The 19,190-nt window shown below is 45.4% G+C and overlaps 2 protein-coding genes across 2 annotated transcripts; one reads left to right on the top strand and one right to left on the bottom strand.

Moving 5' to 3' along the window:
* The first annotated feature begins 1,977 nt into the window (after positions 1–1,977).
* LOC132833803 (proteasome subunit beta type-7-like) lies at positions 1,978–14,540 on the top strand. The gene is made up of 8 exons (XM_060852386.1): positions 1,978–2,086; positions 3,452–3,545; positions 3,852–3,949; positions 6,719–6,859; positions 8,483–8,598; positions 11,670–11,728; positions 12,682–12,837; positions 14,253–14,540. The coding sequence occupies exons 1-8, from the start codon at positions 2,022–2,024 to the stop codon at positions 14,358–14,360; spliced, it is 837 nt and encodes a 278-aa protein (XP_060708369.1). The 5' UTR covers positions 1,978–2,021; the 3' UTR covers positions 14,361–14,540.
* A 257-nt stretch (positions 14,541–14,797) lies between these two features.
* uts2a (urotensin 2, alpha) lies at positions 14,798–18,160 on the bottom strand. The gene is made up of 4 exons (XM_060851952.1): positions 18,070–18,160; positions 16,581–16,730; positions 15,610–15,653; positions 14,798–14,914 (listed from the first exon to the last, which is right to left on the bottom strand). Exons 1-4 carry the CDS (start codon positions 18,158–18,160, stop codon positions 14,798–14,800), a joined length of 402 nt encoding a protein of 133 aa, XP_060707935.1.
* Positions 18,161–19,190: the final 1,030 nt, after the last annotated feature.

The raw sequence follows: 19,190 nt of genomic DNA on the forward strand, positions 1-19,190 counted from the left end.
GTAACATTTGAAGAGTAGCTTTTTCATCAGCAGCGCAATGACAGCAGGGCTACTCCAAAATGTTGGAGGGAGAAGACAGGCGGTGTGGGAAAATGTGGGGAGAGTCATGTATTAGAACGTTTCAGTACATAACATTAGCAGCAAAATGTTTACACTTAGTGAGCATTTTCTCTAGGTGTTACACCAACCTCCTTTTTGTTGATACTGTGAGAGTTATAAAGCAGATGTGGACATCACTCAGAGCAAAGATCGGCATTCCACCCACCACCTTCAGCATTCACTCTCTCCACAACTGATGCACAGTGGGAGCAGTGTGTAACACCTACACGATACACTGCAACAACTCACCAAGACTCCCTGACAGCAACTCCAAACTGCAACCTCTGCCATCGAGCAGGACAAGGGCAGTATGGGAATATAACCAGTGACTCGTGCCTTGTACAGTTTTAGCAACATCTCCCCATTTTTATTTCATTGTCTTTGAAATAAAGGCTAATATTTCATTACCCTTCCCCACCAGCTGCTGAACTTGGATGCTAGTGTTTCTTGATTTAATCTTTTGTGTTGCTTTCTGCAGTCTTTCTCCATTTAAATAATATTCAGCTCCTCTACTTTTCCTGTGAAAATGCATAACCTCCGACTTTCCCCCATTATAGTCCATCTGCCAAGTTTGTGTCCATTCATTTAACTTGTCTGTACTCCTCTGCAGGTTCTTTATATCAACCTCACAACTTGCCTTCCCAAGTATTTTTGTGCCGTCTGCAAATTTGGTGATGGTATGTTCATGTTCCTCATCCAAATAATTGATATATATTCTAAATTAATAATTGAAGACCCAGCACTGATTCCTTTGACCCTCAACTAGTTGCAGGTTGTCATGATGTGGAGGAGCCGGTGTTGGACTAGCATGAAACAAGTTAAAAATCACCCAACACCAGGTTATAATCCAACAGGTTTATTTGGAAGCACTAGCTTTTGGAGCAACGCTCCTTCATCAGGTGGTTGCAACTACCAGCTGAAGGAGCAGTGCTCTGAACGCTAGTGCTTCCAAATAAACCTGTTGGACTATAACCTGGTGTTGGGTGATTTTTAACTTAGTTACAGTGTTGTTATCCTGAAAATGCTCCTTTATCCCAAATCTCTGTCTTCCGTTAGTTAGCCAATGTTGATTTACTACCCCCAGCACCATACCCTCTTGTCTTATTAAGTAGCCTTTTTCCCCACATTTTCCCATAAGACAGACATTGACTCACATACAAGCAGTGACTGTCAGTTAGACACTGACTCAGACAGACAGAAACTCAAAGACAAAACGACACTGTCTCATAGACAGACGTCAATTCACAGACACTGATACGCTAACTCACAGACAGACACCGGCTCGCATACAGACATGCATCACCTCACAGACATAATCTGACTGACAGATATCGATTCACTGTCAGACTCACAATTGCTGACACATAGTTAGACACTGACTCACAGATACAGATGAAGCCACGCAAGGACAAGGATATTTAGATGAATATAGGCACCCACAGAGACACTTGCATTGTGTTAATACAAACATACAGACACAAGATATTCACAGAGACACAATGCAGACACGCACGTGTGTCTGTGTATGTATGTATGTACAGATGAAGCTGAACAATTCAGGCTGAACCCATAGTGACTTACACCAGAAAGATCTTAGTGTAAACTGAGCAGTTCTGTGAATCAGGAACAGCTACTCTCTATTCTAGGCTCCCAAGTCTATTCCCTTCCAATCCCCTACAACTTGAAAAGTTAGATTTATCCTATCTCAGGAATCTGCAGGGTGAGTGTAACTGATTCCCCCAGTAGTACAGGCCTTTGGAGAAAGAAGTGGTTAAATAATTGGTGCATATTTGAGTTTTGATGTCACTCTGGTTCAAAGATCAATTTTGGCATATTTGGCTCCCCGTAATCACATGAGGTTTTACTCACTAGTTTTTGAAACTGAAAGTAAGTGAGCTGAAGAGGAAAGAGGCTAGACCGACATGTTGAAGGGTGAGAGATTCCTGAACACCCCTGTGGGGGGTTTCAGCTTTGAGAACTGCAGAAGGTGAGTGAGTGGGAGCAAGTGGCTGAGAGCAGGTTAATCCATGGAACTTGTCCAAAGCAAAGAGGGAAAACTAAAGCTGGTCAGGAGGTTTAGAGAGTCTTCCGCTGTTGATGCCAGGTTCCTGGTGCTCAGGCATCTCCCCTGAGATCAGCACAGACACTGACACAAAGCTCTTGCAGAGTGGTTTAACTGGATTAAAGGAGTGGAAGGTCTATGGCTGTGCAAACTGTGCTGATAAAACATTTTAAACGGTGCATGGTAAATGGAAACTGAAAGTAAGGCATTTCCTGAGTGACTGGCAGAATGAGCAGGGGTTGGAGGGGGATGTCTTTACAAAGTGTTTTCGGATGGGGGATTACTCTTTCAGACTGAAAAGCTCTCTAATATCAAAGTGGATAGTTGTTGATTCAAAGTTCCCCTGTTGCCTGTTTGCAGGGAAAAGGAGGGATGATCCCAGTCCCTGCTGGATCTCCTTCCCAAAACCCCATCCCTTCTCTCACCTTCCCTCCTCAACTTCCATTCCCTCCCTCTTCTTCACTCCCTCCCTGCTCTCCCTTTCACCTTTACTGTCTCATATTCTCTTCACTTCTTTCCTCCTCTCATCCCCTCCCCTGAAGGGGTTTGCTCCCATGGAAGTATAGCTCACCAGCGCCCCCTCTCTGACACCTTGTCCAGTTTTACCCACTGAGGGTGGTGGGAGTCTGCAGCCGACTGACCATGCGATGAGAGAGTCTGGTTGTAGCTAATGATCTCCCCCACCGCCCACACTGTCCAGCTGGTGGGGGAGGAGGAGGGGGGGCGTGGTCAGAGAACAGTCAGGTTAGTTCATTCAGCCATGTCAGAGGCCCTGGCCCAGAGCAGGGATATCCCAAATTGGATATTGACCCACGCAGAACTTCATCAATGCAAATTAAAAAGAAAAACAAGTTGCATTTACATTTTTTACAGCCTCAGGATGTTTGAAAACACTTTACACACTGTTGTAAAACAGGAATCATGGAACTAATCTGTACACAGCAAGTTTCCACAGACAGCAACGGGGTAATCTGTTCCTGTGATGATGGTTGAGGGATAAGCATTATCCAGGAGTCTGGGAGAATTCCCTCACTCTCCTTTGGATTCCTACAATAGGATTGATTATATCCACCTGAGATTATTGGTCTCTTGCAAAGTATCCCCTTGGTGTCAGATGAAGTCACAGTCATCAAGGATCTGGTGTGAGACTTGAACCCACAATCGTCTGAGTCAGGCGGGAAGGACACCCACTGAGCCGGTGTTAAATGGGTCAACAAACGCAGCCAATCACCTGCTCCCTCCCTCCTTCACTCTCTGCCATCTCCTTTTCAAATCTCCCGTACCTTTCAGGAATGCAGCATTGGAGAGCGAACTTCGGCAGCTGGGCTACAAACCTCCAACAGCAAAGAAGACAGGGACGACTATCACTGGCATCATCTTCAAGGTAAATCCTCACCAAAAATCAAAGAGCTGTAGCTCTCCAAACCTGCTATGAATTCTTCACAGATTAAAAATTAAACTCTGGGACACATGAACAAAACAGTCAGAGAGAAAAACTGTCAGGCCAATAAATAATATCTCATGTTCTTTTCTTTTATCTTCCTCACCCAGGTGCAGGTCTTGCAGCACTTGGGGCATCATATAATCCACATAATCCAGTTTTAAAGTTTTCAATTCTGAGTTTCTTTTCACAGAGTAATGATGGGGCAGACCGCTAACAATCTGACTGACTGTTTTCTGTCATCTGTAGGATGGGGTGATCCTGGGAGCTGATACCCGGGCCACAGACGACATGGTTGTTGCTGACAAGAACTGCATTAAGATTCATCACATTGCCCCCAATATTTAGTAAGTGTTCAGCTCGCAGTCAGTCTGTGTCTTCTGGTCACAGCCTCTCAAAACCTATTCAATTATTCTCTCTGGTGCACCTTTCAGTTCACCTCTGCTCACTGGTTATTAAATTTAGCAAATTCAGTTCATTAAAATCCGCAGTAGTTAAACATACTAACCCCCCCTCTCTCTCTCCCTGGGATATTAACCCCCTCCCTCACTCTCCCTGGGATATTAACCCCCTCCCTCTCTCTCCCTGGGATATTAACCCCTTCTCTCTCTCTCCCTGGGATATTAACCCCCTCCCTCACTCTCCCTGGGATATTAACCCCCTCCCTCTCTCTCCCTGCGATATTAACCCCATCTCTCACTCTTCCTGCGATATTAACCCCATCTCTCACTCTCCGTGAGATATTAACTCCATCTCTCACTCTCCCTGGGATATTAACCCCCCCTCTCACTCTCCCTGAGATATTAACCCCCTCTCTCTCTCTCCCTGGGATATTAACCCCCCCTCACTCTCCCTGAGATATTAACCCCCTCTCTCTCTCTCCCTGGGATATTAACCCCCCCCTCTCTCTCTCTCTCTCTCCCTGGGATAATAACCCCATCTCTCACTCTATCTGGGATATTAACCCACTCTCTCTCTCTCCCTGGGATATTAACCCCATCTCTCACTCTCTCCCTGGGATATTAACCCCCCCCCTCTCACTCTCCCTGGGATAATAACCCCTCCCTCACTCTCCCTGGGATATTAACCCCCCCTCTCTCCCTCCCTGGGATATTAACCCCCTCTCTCTCTCCCTGGGATATTAACCCCCTCTCTCTCTCTCCTGGGATACTAACCCCCCCTCTCTCTCTCCCTGGGATATTAACCCCCTCTCTCTCTCCCTGGGATATTAACCCCTCCCTCACTCTCCCTGGGATATTAACCCCATCTCTCACTCTCCCTGGGATATTAACCCCCTCTCTCTCTCCCTGGGATATTAACCCCCTCTCTCTCTCTCCTGGGATACTAACCCCCCCTCTCTCTCTCCCTGGGATATTAACCCCTCTCTCTCTCTCCCTGGGATATTAACCCCCCCTCTCTCTCTCTCTCTCCCTGGGATAATAACCCCATCTCTCACTCTACCTGGGATATTAACCCACTCTCTCTCTCTCCCTGGGATATTAACCCCATCTCTCACTCTCTCCCTGGGATATTAACCCCCCCCTCTCACTCTCCCTGGGATAATAACCCCATCTCTCACTCTACCTGGGATATTAACCCACTCTCTCTCTCTCCCTGGGATATTAACCCCATCTCTCACTCTCTCCCTGGGATATTAAGCCCCTCCCTCACTCTCCCTGGAATATTAACCCCATCTCTCTCTCTCCCTGGGATATTAACCCCTCCCTCACTCTCCCTGGGATATTAACCCCCCCTCTCTCCCTCCCTGGGATATTAACCCCCTCTCTCTCTCCCTGGGATATTAACCCCCTCTCTCTCTCTCCTGGGATACTAACCCCCCTCTCTCTCTCCCTGGGATATTAACCCCCTCTCTCTCTCTCCTGGGATACTAACCCCCCTCTCTCTCTCCCTGGGATATTAACCCCCTCTCTCTCTCTCTCTCTCTGGGATATTAACCCCCCCCTCTCTCTCCCTGGGATATTAACCCCCCTCTCTCACTCTTTCCCTAGGATATTAACCCCTCTCTCTCTCTCCCTGGGATATTAACCCTTTCTCTCTCTCTACCTGGGATATTAACCCCCTCTCTCTCTCTCCCTGGGATATTAACCCCCCCCTCTCTCTCTGGGATACTAACCCCCTCTCTCTCTCTCCCTGGGATATTAACCCCATCTCTCACTCTCTCCCTGGGATATTAACCCCCCCTCTCACTCTCCCTGGGATAATAACCCCATCTCTCACTCTACCTGGGATATTAACCCACTCTCTCTCTCTCTCCCTGGGATATTAACCCCATCTCTCACTCTCTCCCTGGGATATTAAGCCCCTCCCTCACTCTCCCTGGAATATTAACCCCATCTCTCTCTCTCCCTGGGATATTAACCCCTCCCTCACTCTCCCTGGGATATTAACCCCCCCTCTCTCCCTCCCTGGGATATTAACCCCCTCTCTCTCTCCCTGGGATATTAACCCCCCCTCTCTCTCTCCTGGGATACTAACCCCCCCTCTCTCTCTCCCTGGGATATTAACCCCCTCTCTCTCTCTCTCTCTCTCTGGGATATTAACCCCCCCTCTCTCTCCCTGGGATATTAACCCCCCCCCCTCTCTCTCTGGGATACTAACCCCCTCCCTTACTCTCCCTGGGATATTAACCCCCTCTCTCTCTCTCTCTCTCTGGGATATTAACCCCCCCTCTCTCTCCCTGGGATATTAACCCCCCTCTCTCACTCTCTCCCTAGGATATTAACCCCTCTCTCTCTCTCCCTGGGATATTAACCCTTTCTCTCTCTCTACCTGGGATATTAACCCCCTCTCTCTCTCTCCCTGGGATATTAACCCCCCCCCCCTCTCTCTCTGGGATACTAACCCCCTCCCTTACTCTCCCTGGGATATTAACCCCCTCCCTCACTCTCCCTGGGATATTTACCCCCCCTCTCTCTCTCTCCCTGGGATATTAACCCCCTCTCTCTCTCTCCCTGGGATATTAACCCCATCTCTCTCTCTCCCTGGGATATTAACCCCTTCTCCCTCACTCTCCCTGGGATATTAACCCCCTCTCTCTCTTCCTGGGATATTTTATCTGAGATTAAGCTTTCATCTCTTTCTCTCTCTGCTTCCAGCTGCTGTGGTGCAGGCTGTGCAGCCGATGCTGAAGTTACGACACAGATGATGGCCTCGAACATCCAGCTGCACACCCTGTCGACAGGCCGCAAGCCCCGTGTGGTCATCGTTAACCGCATGCTGAAGCAGATGCTGTTCAGGTGTGAGAACACTCCCTCTAACTCCCCATTGTGGCTTCTTTCATGATTAAAATTATACAGAGAGGTAACTGGCACTTTCCCAGAAAGCCCACGGACCATGTGCACTGCCTTCATCCATGGATACAAAAGATCACAGCTTTAAAGCCAGTCTGTGCTGTGGAAATTGAGTGTGGGTTTGCTACACTGTGCGTCAGTACAAGTGGACATACGTAGGAAAAATCAACAAGGGCTTCTGTTCCTGATCACTGATCTAGGCTGCAACATTGTTGTAGGTTAGCGTCAGAGATTTGGCCTTGATTGGAATGCCCCCACAGTAACCTTCCTACAGTCCCTTTTACATGTTTTCATCTCCCCCCTTCCCATCGTCCCATCTCCCCTCCCTGCAGCCCCAGTTCACTTTTCCCAATCATCCCAGCTCAAACGCTCCACCCCTCCATCTCCAGCATCCTTCCAGTCTATAACTGCCCCAAAACAGCTCCTCAACCACCTCCCCTCACCCCGTCCACATCCAAAACCTCTTCCCCTTCCCCAAACCCCTGCACCTGAGAGATGTGGAGGTTGTCGCCTTTTTTCCAATCTTTGGGTGAGATTTATTTAATTCTTTCATTTATGGCATGTGGGGGTCACTGGCTGTGTCAACATTTATGGCACATCCCATATTACCCTTGAGAAGGTGATGATCCTCCAATTTCTGTGTGAGGATGACCTATGGCTTGGAGAGGAATCTGCAGGGAGCGATGCTGTGATTGTATCTGTTGCCCCCGCCCTTCTGGGTGGGAGGGGATGGAGGTTATTGAAGGAGCCTTGCTGCAGCATATCCTGTGTATTGTACACACTGCTACCACACTGAGTCAGTGGTGGAGGGAGTGAATGTTGGAGATGGTGGATCAGTGCCATTCGAGTAGTCCATTTTATCCTGGATGGTGCCAAACATCCTGTCTTGTGCTTGCTGTTGTAGCTACACTCATTTGACTGGGTGGGCCCAGTTGGGCACTTTCTAGTGCGGCTCCACCAGCTCGGATAATGGGAACCAGAGAGTGTACTGTATGGGCAGTGCAACTGGGGTGTATCAGACTGAAAGTCTGGTTCTTGGGAGGGCACATTGGTGAGGAGAGATTTTATGATGCAAGGAGTGAAGAGGGAATTGGTAGGGACATTTGGGATCCTTGGTGTGCAGGGTCCAATTAGATTTAGATTACTTACAGTGTGGAAACAGGCCCTTCGGCCCAACAAGCCCACACCGACCCGCCGAAGCGCAACCCACCCCTACATTTACCCCTTACCTAACACTACGGGCAATTTAGCATGGCCAATTCACCTGACCTGCACATCTTTGGACTGTGAGAGGAAACCGGAGCACCCGGAGGAAACCCACGCAGACACGGGGAGCACGTGCAAACTCCACACAGTCAGTCGCCCGAGTCGGGAATAGTTGGAGGGGAGGGGGTCACAGGGTTGATCATGGGTCAGCGGTGGCTGTGGAGTTCTGGGTCATGGGCCAGTAGATGGAGTGGGCAGAAGTCCCAGAGTATAAGATTGATTGTAGGTCAGTCCTGCCCATGAAGGTGGTGAAAATTAACCCATTCCTGATTTAAATGCAGCATAATCTTTGTCTTGCTTTAGGTACCAGGGGCACATTGGTGCGTCAGTGATTGTCGGTGGTGTGGACTGCACAGGGTCCCACCTGTACGCTGTATACCCTCATGGTTCCACGGACAAACTGCCCTTCGTTGCTATGGGTAAGGACAAGTTAACGCTAAGTCTAAATCAGAAGCAGAAACAGAAGCTGCTGGAGAAGCTCAGCAGGTCATTCAGTTTTTATTAAGTCTAAATCTATGTCTTTCAAGCAAGCCCAGAGCTGGTTATGGGAATTCCAAATGGAAAGGAAATAGACAAATAGTTTGAAAGGAAAATTTTGCGCTGTGGAGAACATTCAGGGGATAGTCAGACTAGCTGAATGGTGCATCCAAAGAGGAACAGAATGGCCTCCTTCTGGGGTCTATGACTGACCGATTGAAGGTTTGTTTTGTTCTTCTTTTCTATGGCTAAATTCTCTACAAAGTGACTGATTTAATCTCAGGATCCTGTTGTCAGGACAGGTACATTAACCAGCATTCCTGCTGACTGCTTCAGGATTGGTTCTGATTGGACAGATGGTGGAGGGTAGAAATGATAGTCAAAGTTTCTTTCAATACCGAAGAAACAAACGAGAGGCAAAAGTAGAAATTGGGCCGCTCCAAATTGATGCAGGAAGGCTAGTGATGGGAGATAAGGAAATAGCTGAAGAACTTAATAAGTACTTTGTGTTAGTCTTCTCAGTGGAAAACATGAGTTATATCCCAACAATTAAGGAGAGTTGGGGCAGATTTGAGTATAGTAGCCATTACAAAAGAGAAGGTGCTAGAAAAGCTAAAAGGTCTAAAAATTGATAAATCTCTTGGCCCCGATGAGCTACATCCTAGAGTTCTGAGGGAGGTGGCTGAGAAAATAGCAGAGGCATTGGTTGTGATCTTTCAAAAGTCACTGGAGTCAGGGAAAGTCCCAGATGATTGGAAAATGGCTGTTGTAACCCCCTTGTTCAAGAAAGGATCAAGACAAAAGATGGAAAATTATAGGCCAATTAGCCTAACCTTGGCTGTAGATAAAATTCTAGAATCCATCGTCAGGGATGATATTTCTAAATTCTTGGAAGTGCAGGGTCAGATTAGAACAAGTCAACATGGATTTAGTAAGGGGAGGTTGTGCCTGACAAACCTGTTAGAATTCTTTGAAGAGGTAACAAGTAGGTTAGACCAGGGAAACCCAGTGGATGTTATCTATCTACACTACCAAAAGGCCTTTGATAAGGTGCCTTACGAGAGTCTGCCGAGTAAAGTGAGGGCCCATGGTGTTTGAGGTGAGCTACTGGCATGGATTGAGGATTGGCTGTCTGACAGAAGGCAGAGAGTTGGGATAAAAGGTTCTTTTCTGGAATGGCAGCTAATGACAAGTGGTATCCACAGGGTTCAGTGTTGGGGCCGCAGCTGTTCACTTTATATATTAATGATCTGGATGAAGGGACTGGGGGCATTCTGGTGAAGTTTGCCGATGATACAAAATTAGATTAGATTAGATTCCCTACAGTGCGGAAACAGGCCCTTCGGCCCAATCATTCCACACCGACCCTCCAAAGAGTAACCCACTAGACCTATCTCCCTCATGCACCTAATACTATAGGCAATTTAGCATGGTCAGTTCACCGACCTGCACATCTTTGTGACTGGGGGAGGAAACTGGAGCAGACACGGGGAGAATGTGCAAATTCCACACAGTCACCTGAGGCTGGAATTGAACCCCGGTGCTGTGAGGCAGCAGTGCTAACCATTGAGCCACCGTGGGCGGACAGGCTGGTAGTACTGAGGAGGTGGGGAGGCTGCAGAAAGATTTAGACAGTTTAGGAGAGTGGACCAGGAAATGGCTGATGAAATTCAAAGTGAGCAAATGCGAGGTCTTGCACTTTGGAAAACAGAACACAGGCGTGGACTATTTTCTAAACAGTGAGAAAATTCATAAAGCCAAAGTACAAAGGGATCTGGGAATGCTAGTCCAGGATTCTCTAAAGGTTGACTTGCAGATTGGGTCCATGGTTAAGAAAGCAAATGTAATGTTGTGATTTATCTGAAGAGGGTTGGAATATAAAAGAGCAATGTTCTACTGAGACTTTATAAAGCTCTAGTTAGGCCCCATTTAGAATACTGTGTCCAACTTTGGCCCCACACCTCAGGAAGAACATATTGGCGCTGGAACGTGTCCAGCGGAGATTCACACGGATGATCCCTGGGATGATAGCCTAACATACGATGAATAGCTGAGGATCCTGGAATTGTATTCATTAGCGTTTAGAAGGTTGAGGGGAGATCTAATAGAAACGTACAAAATAATGCATGGCTTAGAAGGGGTGGATGCTGGGAATTTGTCTCCATTAGGTGGGGAGACAAGGACCGTGGGCACAGCTTAGAATTAGAGAGTGTCAATTTGGAACGGAAATGAGAAGACAGTTCTTCAGCTAGAGAGTGGGCCTGTGGAATTCATTGCCACAAAGTGCATTGGAGGACAGGATGTTAAATATCTTCAAGGCAGAGATTGACAAATTCTTGATCTCGCAAGGAATTAAGGGCTATGGGGAGAGAGTGAGTAAGAGGAATTGAAATGCCCAACAGCCATGATTAAATGGTGGAGTGGACTCGATGGGCTGAATGGCCTTACTTCCATTCCTATGTCTTATGGTCTTATGGACAACCAACAGCCACACCTTCCCTCCAGGCCTCCCATGACTGGTCACTGGATCAATCAATCATTCTCAGATTGCTTTCCTCGTCCAATCAGAATGCAAGATTTTCATTACCCAGTTGAGTGACTTTATCTGTCTTTCATATTTTTATAAGCAAGACATACCCCAATAAGTATTTGCTGGATTTATAGTCAGGATTTAATCTTATGATTCTTAGAGAATCAGGAGCTTCTGTGAGCGTCAGTCGTTCTGGGAGATGCTCCTTTGTGAATTAGCCTAGCTGGGTTCATTTGGAAGGTTCATATGTGAGGAGTTGGTGCCTGTATTGGATAGAGAGTGCTGAGCACTCTACGGCTACAGATCACGGTGAGTCAGCCTTTTGGGAAAGGAAGGAGAAAGAATAGGCAATGTTCCCTGCCTTCCTTTTCCAACCCTGGGCTGTTGTTTAATTCGAACTATCTGTGTTTGGGGGATTCACTGTGTGGGAAACCTGTTTACTAGGACAGTGATGAGTGTCAGTATGTGTCTCCTGTGCTACAGGTTCAGGTTCAGCAGCTGCTATGGCTGTACTGGAAGATCGATTCAAGCCAAACATGGAGGTAAGTGACTGATCTGATTCAGTGTGATTCCTTCCCACATTAATGCAATGGGAAATCTTTAATTCCTCCCCAGTCACTGCTCAACAATGCTATTTAACAGTTCCTGATATTTTCTTTGCTCTGTCTTTCATCTCTCTCTCTCTGTCTCTACAATTACATTCATTTCACATGGAATTTACACCAATAACTTCCCATGCAGGAAACACTCAAGCAAATAAAATTCCTGACCACTGGATGCTGCAAAAGTGTTTCCTACTTGTGAAAGGGCCAAAACTGAATTTTGAATCCTTGTTTCTCTGAACTTGGGAACTCTCCATCCCTTGCAGTAGCCCTCCCTCAGACACAAACACCACTCACTGAGGACCTAATCCTTTACTGTTTAGCACCCTGCACTAACCCCATGATGTTGCAAATGTGAAGGAAAATGCAGAAAGAAATGTCTCCACATGTTTACAAGCTGCATTAAATGAATTACCAGATACCCTGTACGAGTTGTGGTGGTAACGGTGGCTCAGTGGTTAACACTGTTGCCCCAGCGCCAAGGACCCAGGTTCAAATCCACCCTTGGGTGACTACCTGATTGGAGTTAGCATATTCTCCCCATGTCTATGTGGGTTTCCTCTGGGTGTGTCTGTTTCCTCCCACAGTCCAAAGATGTGCAGGTTAGATGGATTGGCCATGCTAGATTGCCCCATAGCGTGCAGTCTAAGTGGATTTGTCGTGGGAAATGCGGGGTTACAGGGATAGGGTAGGAGGTTGGGTCTGAGTGGGATGCTGTTTGGAGGGGCAGTGTGGATGTGATGGCGTACTTCCATAATGTAGGGGTTATACGATTCCAGTACAAGTAGTGTGCAATTTTCCTTTGAAGCACTGGCCTTGGGTTTCTCCAGCCCTGGTCTCCGCTGGGAATGTCAATGCCTGCTATTCTCTCACAGCTGGTTCTTTATCTTTAGGAAGAAGCGGGCAAGCAGCTGGTCCGTGAGGCCATCACAGCTGGAATATTCAGTGACCTTGGTTCTGGGAGCAACGTTGACCTCTGCATCATCACTGAGAACAAGACCGAGTTTCTCCGGGCCTTCGACTGCCCCAATAAGAAAGGTCAAAGGCAAGTATCCAGCTCCCAGAGGGAGGTCGTTGTTCGCAAACCATAATAAACAGGCAGGGAGCAGAGGCAGAGAGTCCAAATACCAATTCTTGACAAAAACACTGGATAGACTTCAAAAGTCTTGTGTTCAGTTCTGGGAGCGCATTTCAGAAAGGGTCTGAAATCCTTAGGAGATTTACTTCAACAGTCCTTGGGATAGAAGACTTCAGCCTTTTCTGATGAGAAATCAGGGAAGCTGAGGCTCATGGAGTTGAGTAAATTAAGAGGAGACTTAATAGAAGTTTTATGATGAGGTTTAAAATTACGGAAGTCAATTCGGGAGGGCAATGGCCTGGTGGCATTATCATGGCACTGTTAATCCACAGACCCAGGGAACTAACCTGGGTTCAAATCCCACCATGGAATTAAGTTCAATAAATATCTGGAATTAAAGTCTAATGATGATCATGAGCCCCCTTCAGAAAAAAACCCTTTGGGTTCACTAATGTCCTTCAGGGAAGGAACGTGTTGTCCTTCACTGGTCTGGCCAAGTGACTTCTTAACTGCCCCCTGAGCAGTCATGGATGTGCATTACTGCAGACCTAGCCAGTGATGCCAACATCCAGTGAATAAATCAAGCAAAAGGGAGGTAGAAACAATTTTCACTGGCAGATAGGAACCAGAGGACACTGACTTAAAATCATCAATAAAAGAGATTAGCATTTATTTTGGAATGCGCTGTCTGAAAGGGATGCAGAAGCAGATTCAGTCATATTTTTGTTTGGCAGGGAGGGCTAAGAGGAGTAACCCATTAAGGTTTGGTGAGTGGGGAAGGTGAGAGGTCTCGGGGAGTGGAGGGTGGTCAGGGCAATGGTCAAGGAATTGTAGAGCCAGCTGGAGGAGTGTTTGAGAGGGGCATGTGGAGTTGAGCTGATGAGTTTGGGTCGGGGGAGGTCAGTTTAATAGTTACCCAGGGAATTGGAGTAGGCTTTTAATTCTCAAATGTTTCTTAACTAAGTCAAAAAGCTCTAAGTGTAAAGGAAAGCTGTTGGAGATCACAGCGGGTCAGACAGCATCCGTGGAGCGAGAGCAAACTAATGTTTTGAGTCTTGATGGCTCTGATGCTATCTCTCTATGCACGCTGTCTGACCCACTGTGATCTCCAGCGTTTGTTGTTGTCAGTATAGATTCCAACATCCCCAGTCATTTGTTCCTGACTATAAAGGGCCTGTTCTATGATGTTTCCAGCACAGGGGAATTGCACATTGATGGTTTCAATTTTCCGGACAATTCCCCACGGAGTTCTATGTGTCCGATTCCCATCTGTGCTGCTCCAAGGACTATCTGACCTTCAGAATATCTAAGTCTGAGCCCCCACCACCCCACCCCAGCGTGGCCCCTTGACCCTTGACCACTTGTGTTGTCGGTCCTTGCAGGGAGGGAGTGTACCGCTACAAGAAGGGCACCACCACTGTGCTGAAAGAAACAGTCACTCCACTCGCTGTCGAACTGGTGGAGGAGGTGGTGCAGAGAATGGACACTGAGTAACACCCAGAAGGAGCCCCAACATCTCTGCAGGAAGACCGAGATGAACATTCCCCATTGGAAACAGTCTGCCATGTGATGAAAAGCACATTGTATCCTATTTGACTCTATCTTACACACTGTATCCTGTACCCGGTATGTACCAGTTAGTTTCCAAAATAAAAGAAACCTCAGGACAAGGAAGGGACTGTGCTGTGAGTGTTAGTATCTGATTCAGTTGCATCTGAGGAGAACCACGTTTGCAAAACATACAATTTTATTGTTAACTGAAGCAGAGATGTAACCATCCGCAATGCTTCATTAATCTTTAATAAGTGTCGATTTGCGTATGAAGTACTAGAGTATATTTACATGCGTTCCAACAGTGCCAGAAATTTATTAAAAATAGTCACGACAGGAAAGAATTAATGTTTCAAAATCTGGCCAGCAGGCGGCTGATGTCAAACACAGTATTTCCAGAAGCAGTCCGAGAAGTTGTTGCGTTTCTTGTACTGTTTCCTGCCTCTTCCAAAGAGCAGGCGGCCTACTTTCGGCTGTGCTTTCCTTCCAATCAGAATCTGCAGAGAGAAGGAGAGACTGGTTGCAAAGGATTGGATTTCCAATCCACCCCCAACTCTCCACCCAACCCAAAATTCACTCCTCCAAGGGGTCCTGAATACCTCCAACCCCAATTCCCCCACCCTACCAAAAATCCATACTTGAACTCTTCCCACCCCCCCTTCTGAAACAGATGTTTTCAAGGCCCTGACTTGCTAAAACCTCACGTGAATCCTTCAGAATTAACAAGTCCTTAGTATAAGGCTCTGTCAAGAAGAATACTCAACGGTGAATGTACTCCCATTCAATTAGATACAAAGTAAAGCTCCCTTTACACTGTCCCATCAAAGCTGGTACGGGAAGAGGTGACAGACAATAAAGACTGATTCAACTAACATGTGGGTAAGGTGCTGACTGACAGTGAGAGGACGACTAACAGGTTTAGGTGAAATGTGAGGAACAACATTAGTATGCTCAGAGAGCGCTAGTAACATGGAATTTGCTGTTCACAAGAATAGGAAGTGGAAGAAATGATTTCAAAAGGAAATTGGATGGACACTTGGAGATCCAGTGGGGTGGGAGCTGACTAGAATGCTCTGCCTAGAGCTGTGACAAACCCCAGTGGGCTGAATGGCCTCCTCTTATGACACAAATGACTGATGTTTGCTGATTCTAAAAGTGATGATGTTTCAGATTTCCCCTGTTCTGAACTCACCTCTTTCAGATTTCCTGAGTCATTGTCACTGTATTCCCTCAGACCTGTTGACAAGGAAGAAAGAATCAGTTTATCTCTTGGGTATAACAGAACGGTGTTGAACCCCCAGCTTCATCCTGGAGCCTTGAGCATGTGATCAGCTGAGTCTGAGGTATGGAGACAGACTCCACAGAGGTTAAAGCTATAACTCTAGCTTGCTGGTGAAGTCACACCGAATCTCACCCAGTCCAGCTAGGATCAGACACAGAGTAAAGCTCCCTCGACATTGTCTCTATCAAACACTTCCAGGCAGATACAATACATAGGTAGGTACACAGTAAAACTTCCAATAATTTTCCCAACCAGCACTCTCTGTGCAGTGACTGCATAGGTTAGATACAAAATAAAACACCCTTTGCACTGCCCCATTAAACACTCCCAGTGCAAATACAGCACCAGGTGAGGTCCAAAGTAAGACTACGTGTATACAATCCATTAAAAAATTCCAGAAAAGAAATGGGGTGAGATACAAAATAAAGCTGCCTTTACGCTATCCCATTAAGCACTCCCAGTGCAGATATAGCACGGGATCAGATACAGAGTAAAACTCTATTTCCACTATCCCATCAAACACTCCCAGTGCAGGTACAACATGGGGTGAGACACAGCGTAAAACTCCATTTACACTATCCCAGCTGGTGCAGCACGATCAATGCCAACCTCAGAAAAGGAGGACTCTTGACTGCACCATTGCAGCACAGGCCCATTGCCTGTACCAGCCACTCTAGACACAGCGGCGAGGGTTACCAACTAGCACCAATATAGAAGCAGATGTCTTGCTATTAAGAGCTAGATTAACTCATCCAAACTCACATCATCGCCAGGCATTGTAACTGCACTATGTATGAGTTTCCCTTCACTTTAGCTATTTATACAGAGTAGGGGTGGAAGTAGACATAAATTATAAGAGTTCTCAAGTCTATGGACAGTACCATTCTTAAGTTGTTCAGCAGCTTCTAGATCTCTGATGGCATCATTGAGGCTAGTCCTGGGCATCACAGCTGGTGGGTTCCATAGGAGGAAGTTATTGTCCAAGCTTTGCAATTCATCCAGATTTAAAACCTGATTTTCCTCACTGGATGCTGGAAAAAGAATCATTTGAGCATTAGAAAATCAGAATGCTGGGAAACCTCAGACCATGTGGCTCCAGATCTCACATGAGGCAGAGCCTACCTGTGAACATTTTGTTTCAGGCTACCAGTCAGAACACCAAGTCCCTTCACCTAGCTCATCATAAAACCTGTAAAAGGATTTCCTCTTATATCATCTTACTGTTGATATTTTGTAGCCCTCAATTCCCTAGTCAATGGATACCAGCTCCTTAATTGAAGGAGAAAGTGCTGAGGATGCTGGAAATCTGAAAAAAAAGCAGAAGGTGGCAAAAATACTATTCAAGCCAGAGAGAGAATAGCAGAGTGAATGTTTCAGATCATAAGGTTCTGATGAAAGATCATCAACCTGAAACTTTAACGTCATATGCTTTCATTCTTAAACCCTATTTCAAACCAAAAACAAAAGGGACACAAACAAAAATAAAAAAAACACTTTGACAATTAGCTCTACTTATACTTCTGGTACCTTAAAATAAGGAAATTCCACTCTCACCATAAACTACCTCCTGCAATGACCTTGTAAGAACAGGGTTTGAAATCACCGACTTGTATTTTTACCTTCATTTGGTCGATGTAAATGGCTTAGTAATTTAATCTGAAAACTATTATTACAGTAAATTACACAGAGACACAAAAGAAAACAGAATGTGAGAGAAGCTTTATCTGAAACCAGATTGCTTTCCGAACCAAACCCCAAGCAAAACCTAAATTAAGCATGTCAATTTCATCCTTTTTGTGAATTTTGCACTCATTAAAAGCACCAAAAATGTTATTGCTTAATTCAATAATAAACTCCAGACTTAATTAACTCATATACAATAAACAATTTTATAACACAATAATACAGAAATAATATAAGTGGCATTTAAGAAGCACCTTTCATAATTTCAAAGTTTGAAGTGTTTCACAATCAAGTAACTGCTTTCTGGAGTGTAGTCACTTTTGAAATGCAGGAAATGCTGCATTCAATTGATGCACAGAATAGCAATGAGATGATAATAACCAGGCAATTTGTTTTAGCAGTTTTGCTTGAGGAATGACTATTGTTCAAAGCACTATAGAGAACTTTCCTGATGAGGCTGAGATCATTAAACATTAACTTGAGAGAGTAGAAAGCTTTTGTTTGACATCTTGTGTTAAAAAAAAAGACAGCACCGAAATTTTGCACTGCAGTACTTTTTATAATGCACCATTTCTATATATTGGCACATGGAGGTAAGTGAATAATGATAGTGACACTGGATAAGGTTCAGTTGAGTCTGGCTTGTACCTCGTGAATCCACCTCCCCTCCTCTTTCTCCCTGCTTACCTGTTTTGTACATGGAGTCTGCAACAGGCACAGCAAAGACACAGGATCCACTGAGAAGCAAGACACCAGCTACAAGTACCAAGGACAACATGATTCAAAAGCTTCTGCCAGTTGCAAGAGTAAAGGAGACCAAAAGAAAGCAGAGGTGTACATCTAACACTGAACACACACACACACACCTTTATATATCCTTCCTCCCCACAAACAACATTACTCGATCAATAAAATATCATTTTATTACCTTGAGATGTTAAATCCAATCAACACTTCATTCTGACTCCGTTTCAAGGATAGCGTAAGAAAGCAGATGGGACACAGATTTATTGCCCATCACCAACAGTCAAAAATAATAAACACATCAAATTCACTCCTCTCCATCAACTCCCCCTTTCAAGATTTATTTATCATTCACAGCAGAGTGACGCAAATGTATCCAACAAGTTTTGACATGAAATATAGTTAGTCTTGAATTAATTAATGGTTTATTTTCTACAAAAATATTGCAGATGTTGCATTGAAAATCTCTTAAAGAGCCCTTTCTTGCTGTACTTCCCTTTCGTTAGTCTTTTATATACAAGTTTAATAAAGCTCCATTCTCCCATATTATTCAAATAGCTTTTGCATCTAAGAATGCCAGCACTCCACCTGGGCTTCTTCATCGCATTCTACCAACATATCATCCTTTTTCTTTCTCCCTCACATCATTATCTAACTTCTCTTTAAAAGCATATATACTACTTGCCCCAGCCACCTTCTGTCGTGGTCACTTCTGTACCATACCCACTCTTCAGGTAAAGACATTTCTCTCGAATTCCTAATTGTTATTTTTTATTGACTATCTTATATTTACACTCTGTAATGTTGCACTCATGTTCAAGTGGAAATATGCCTATCCTACCAAATGTTTTTCCTAATGTTAAAGACCTCCTTTTGATCACCACTAAGCATTCTCTATTTTATAGAAAGAGCCCAGACCATTCAGTCTTTCCTGATGGTTAAACCTGCTCAATTCTGGTATCAACCAGGGAAATCTTTTCTTTTGCCCCTTCTCCAGCACCTCTAAATCTTTTTTTTATAATATCGAGAATAGAAATGTGCATGTCTCCAAATGAGATCTGACC

Source organism: Hemiscyllium ocellatum, chromosome 37 (assembly GCF_020745735.1).
Source record: "Hemiscyllium ocellatum isolate sHemOce1 chromosome 37, sHemOce1.pat.X.cur, whole genome shotgun sequence".
Taxonomy (NCBI): Eukaryota; Metazoa; Chordata; class Chondrichthyes; order Orectolobiformes; family Hemiscylliidae; genus Hemiscyllium; species Hemiscyllium ocellatum.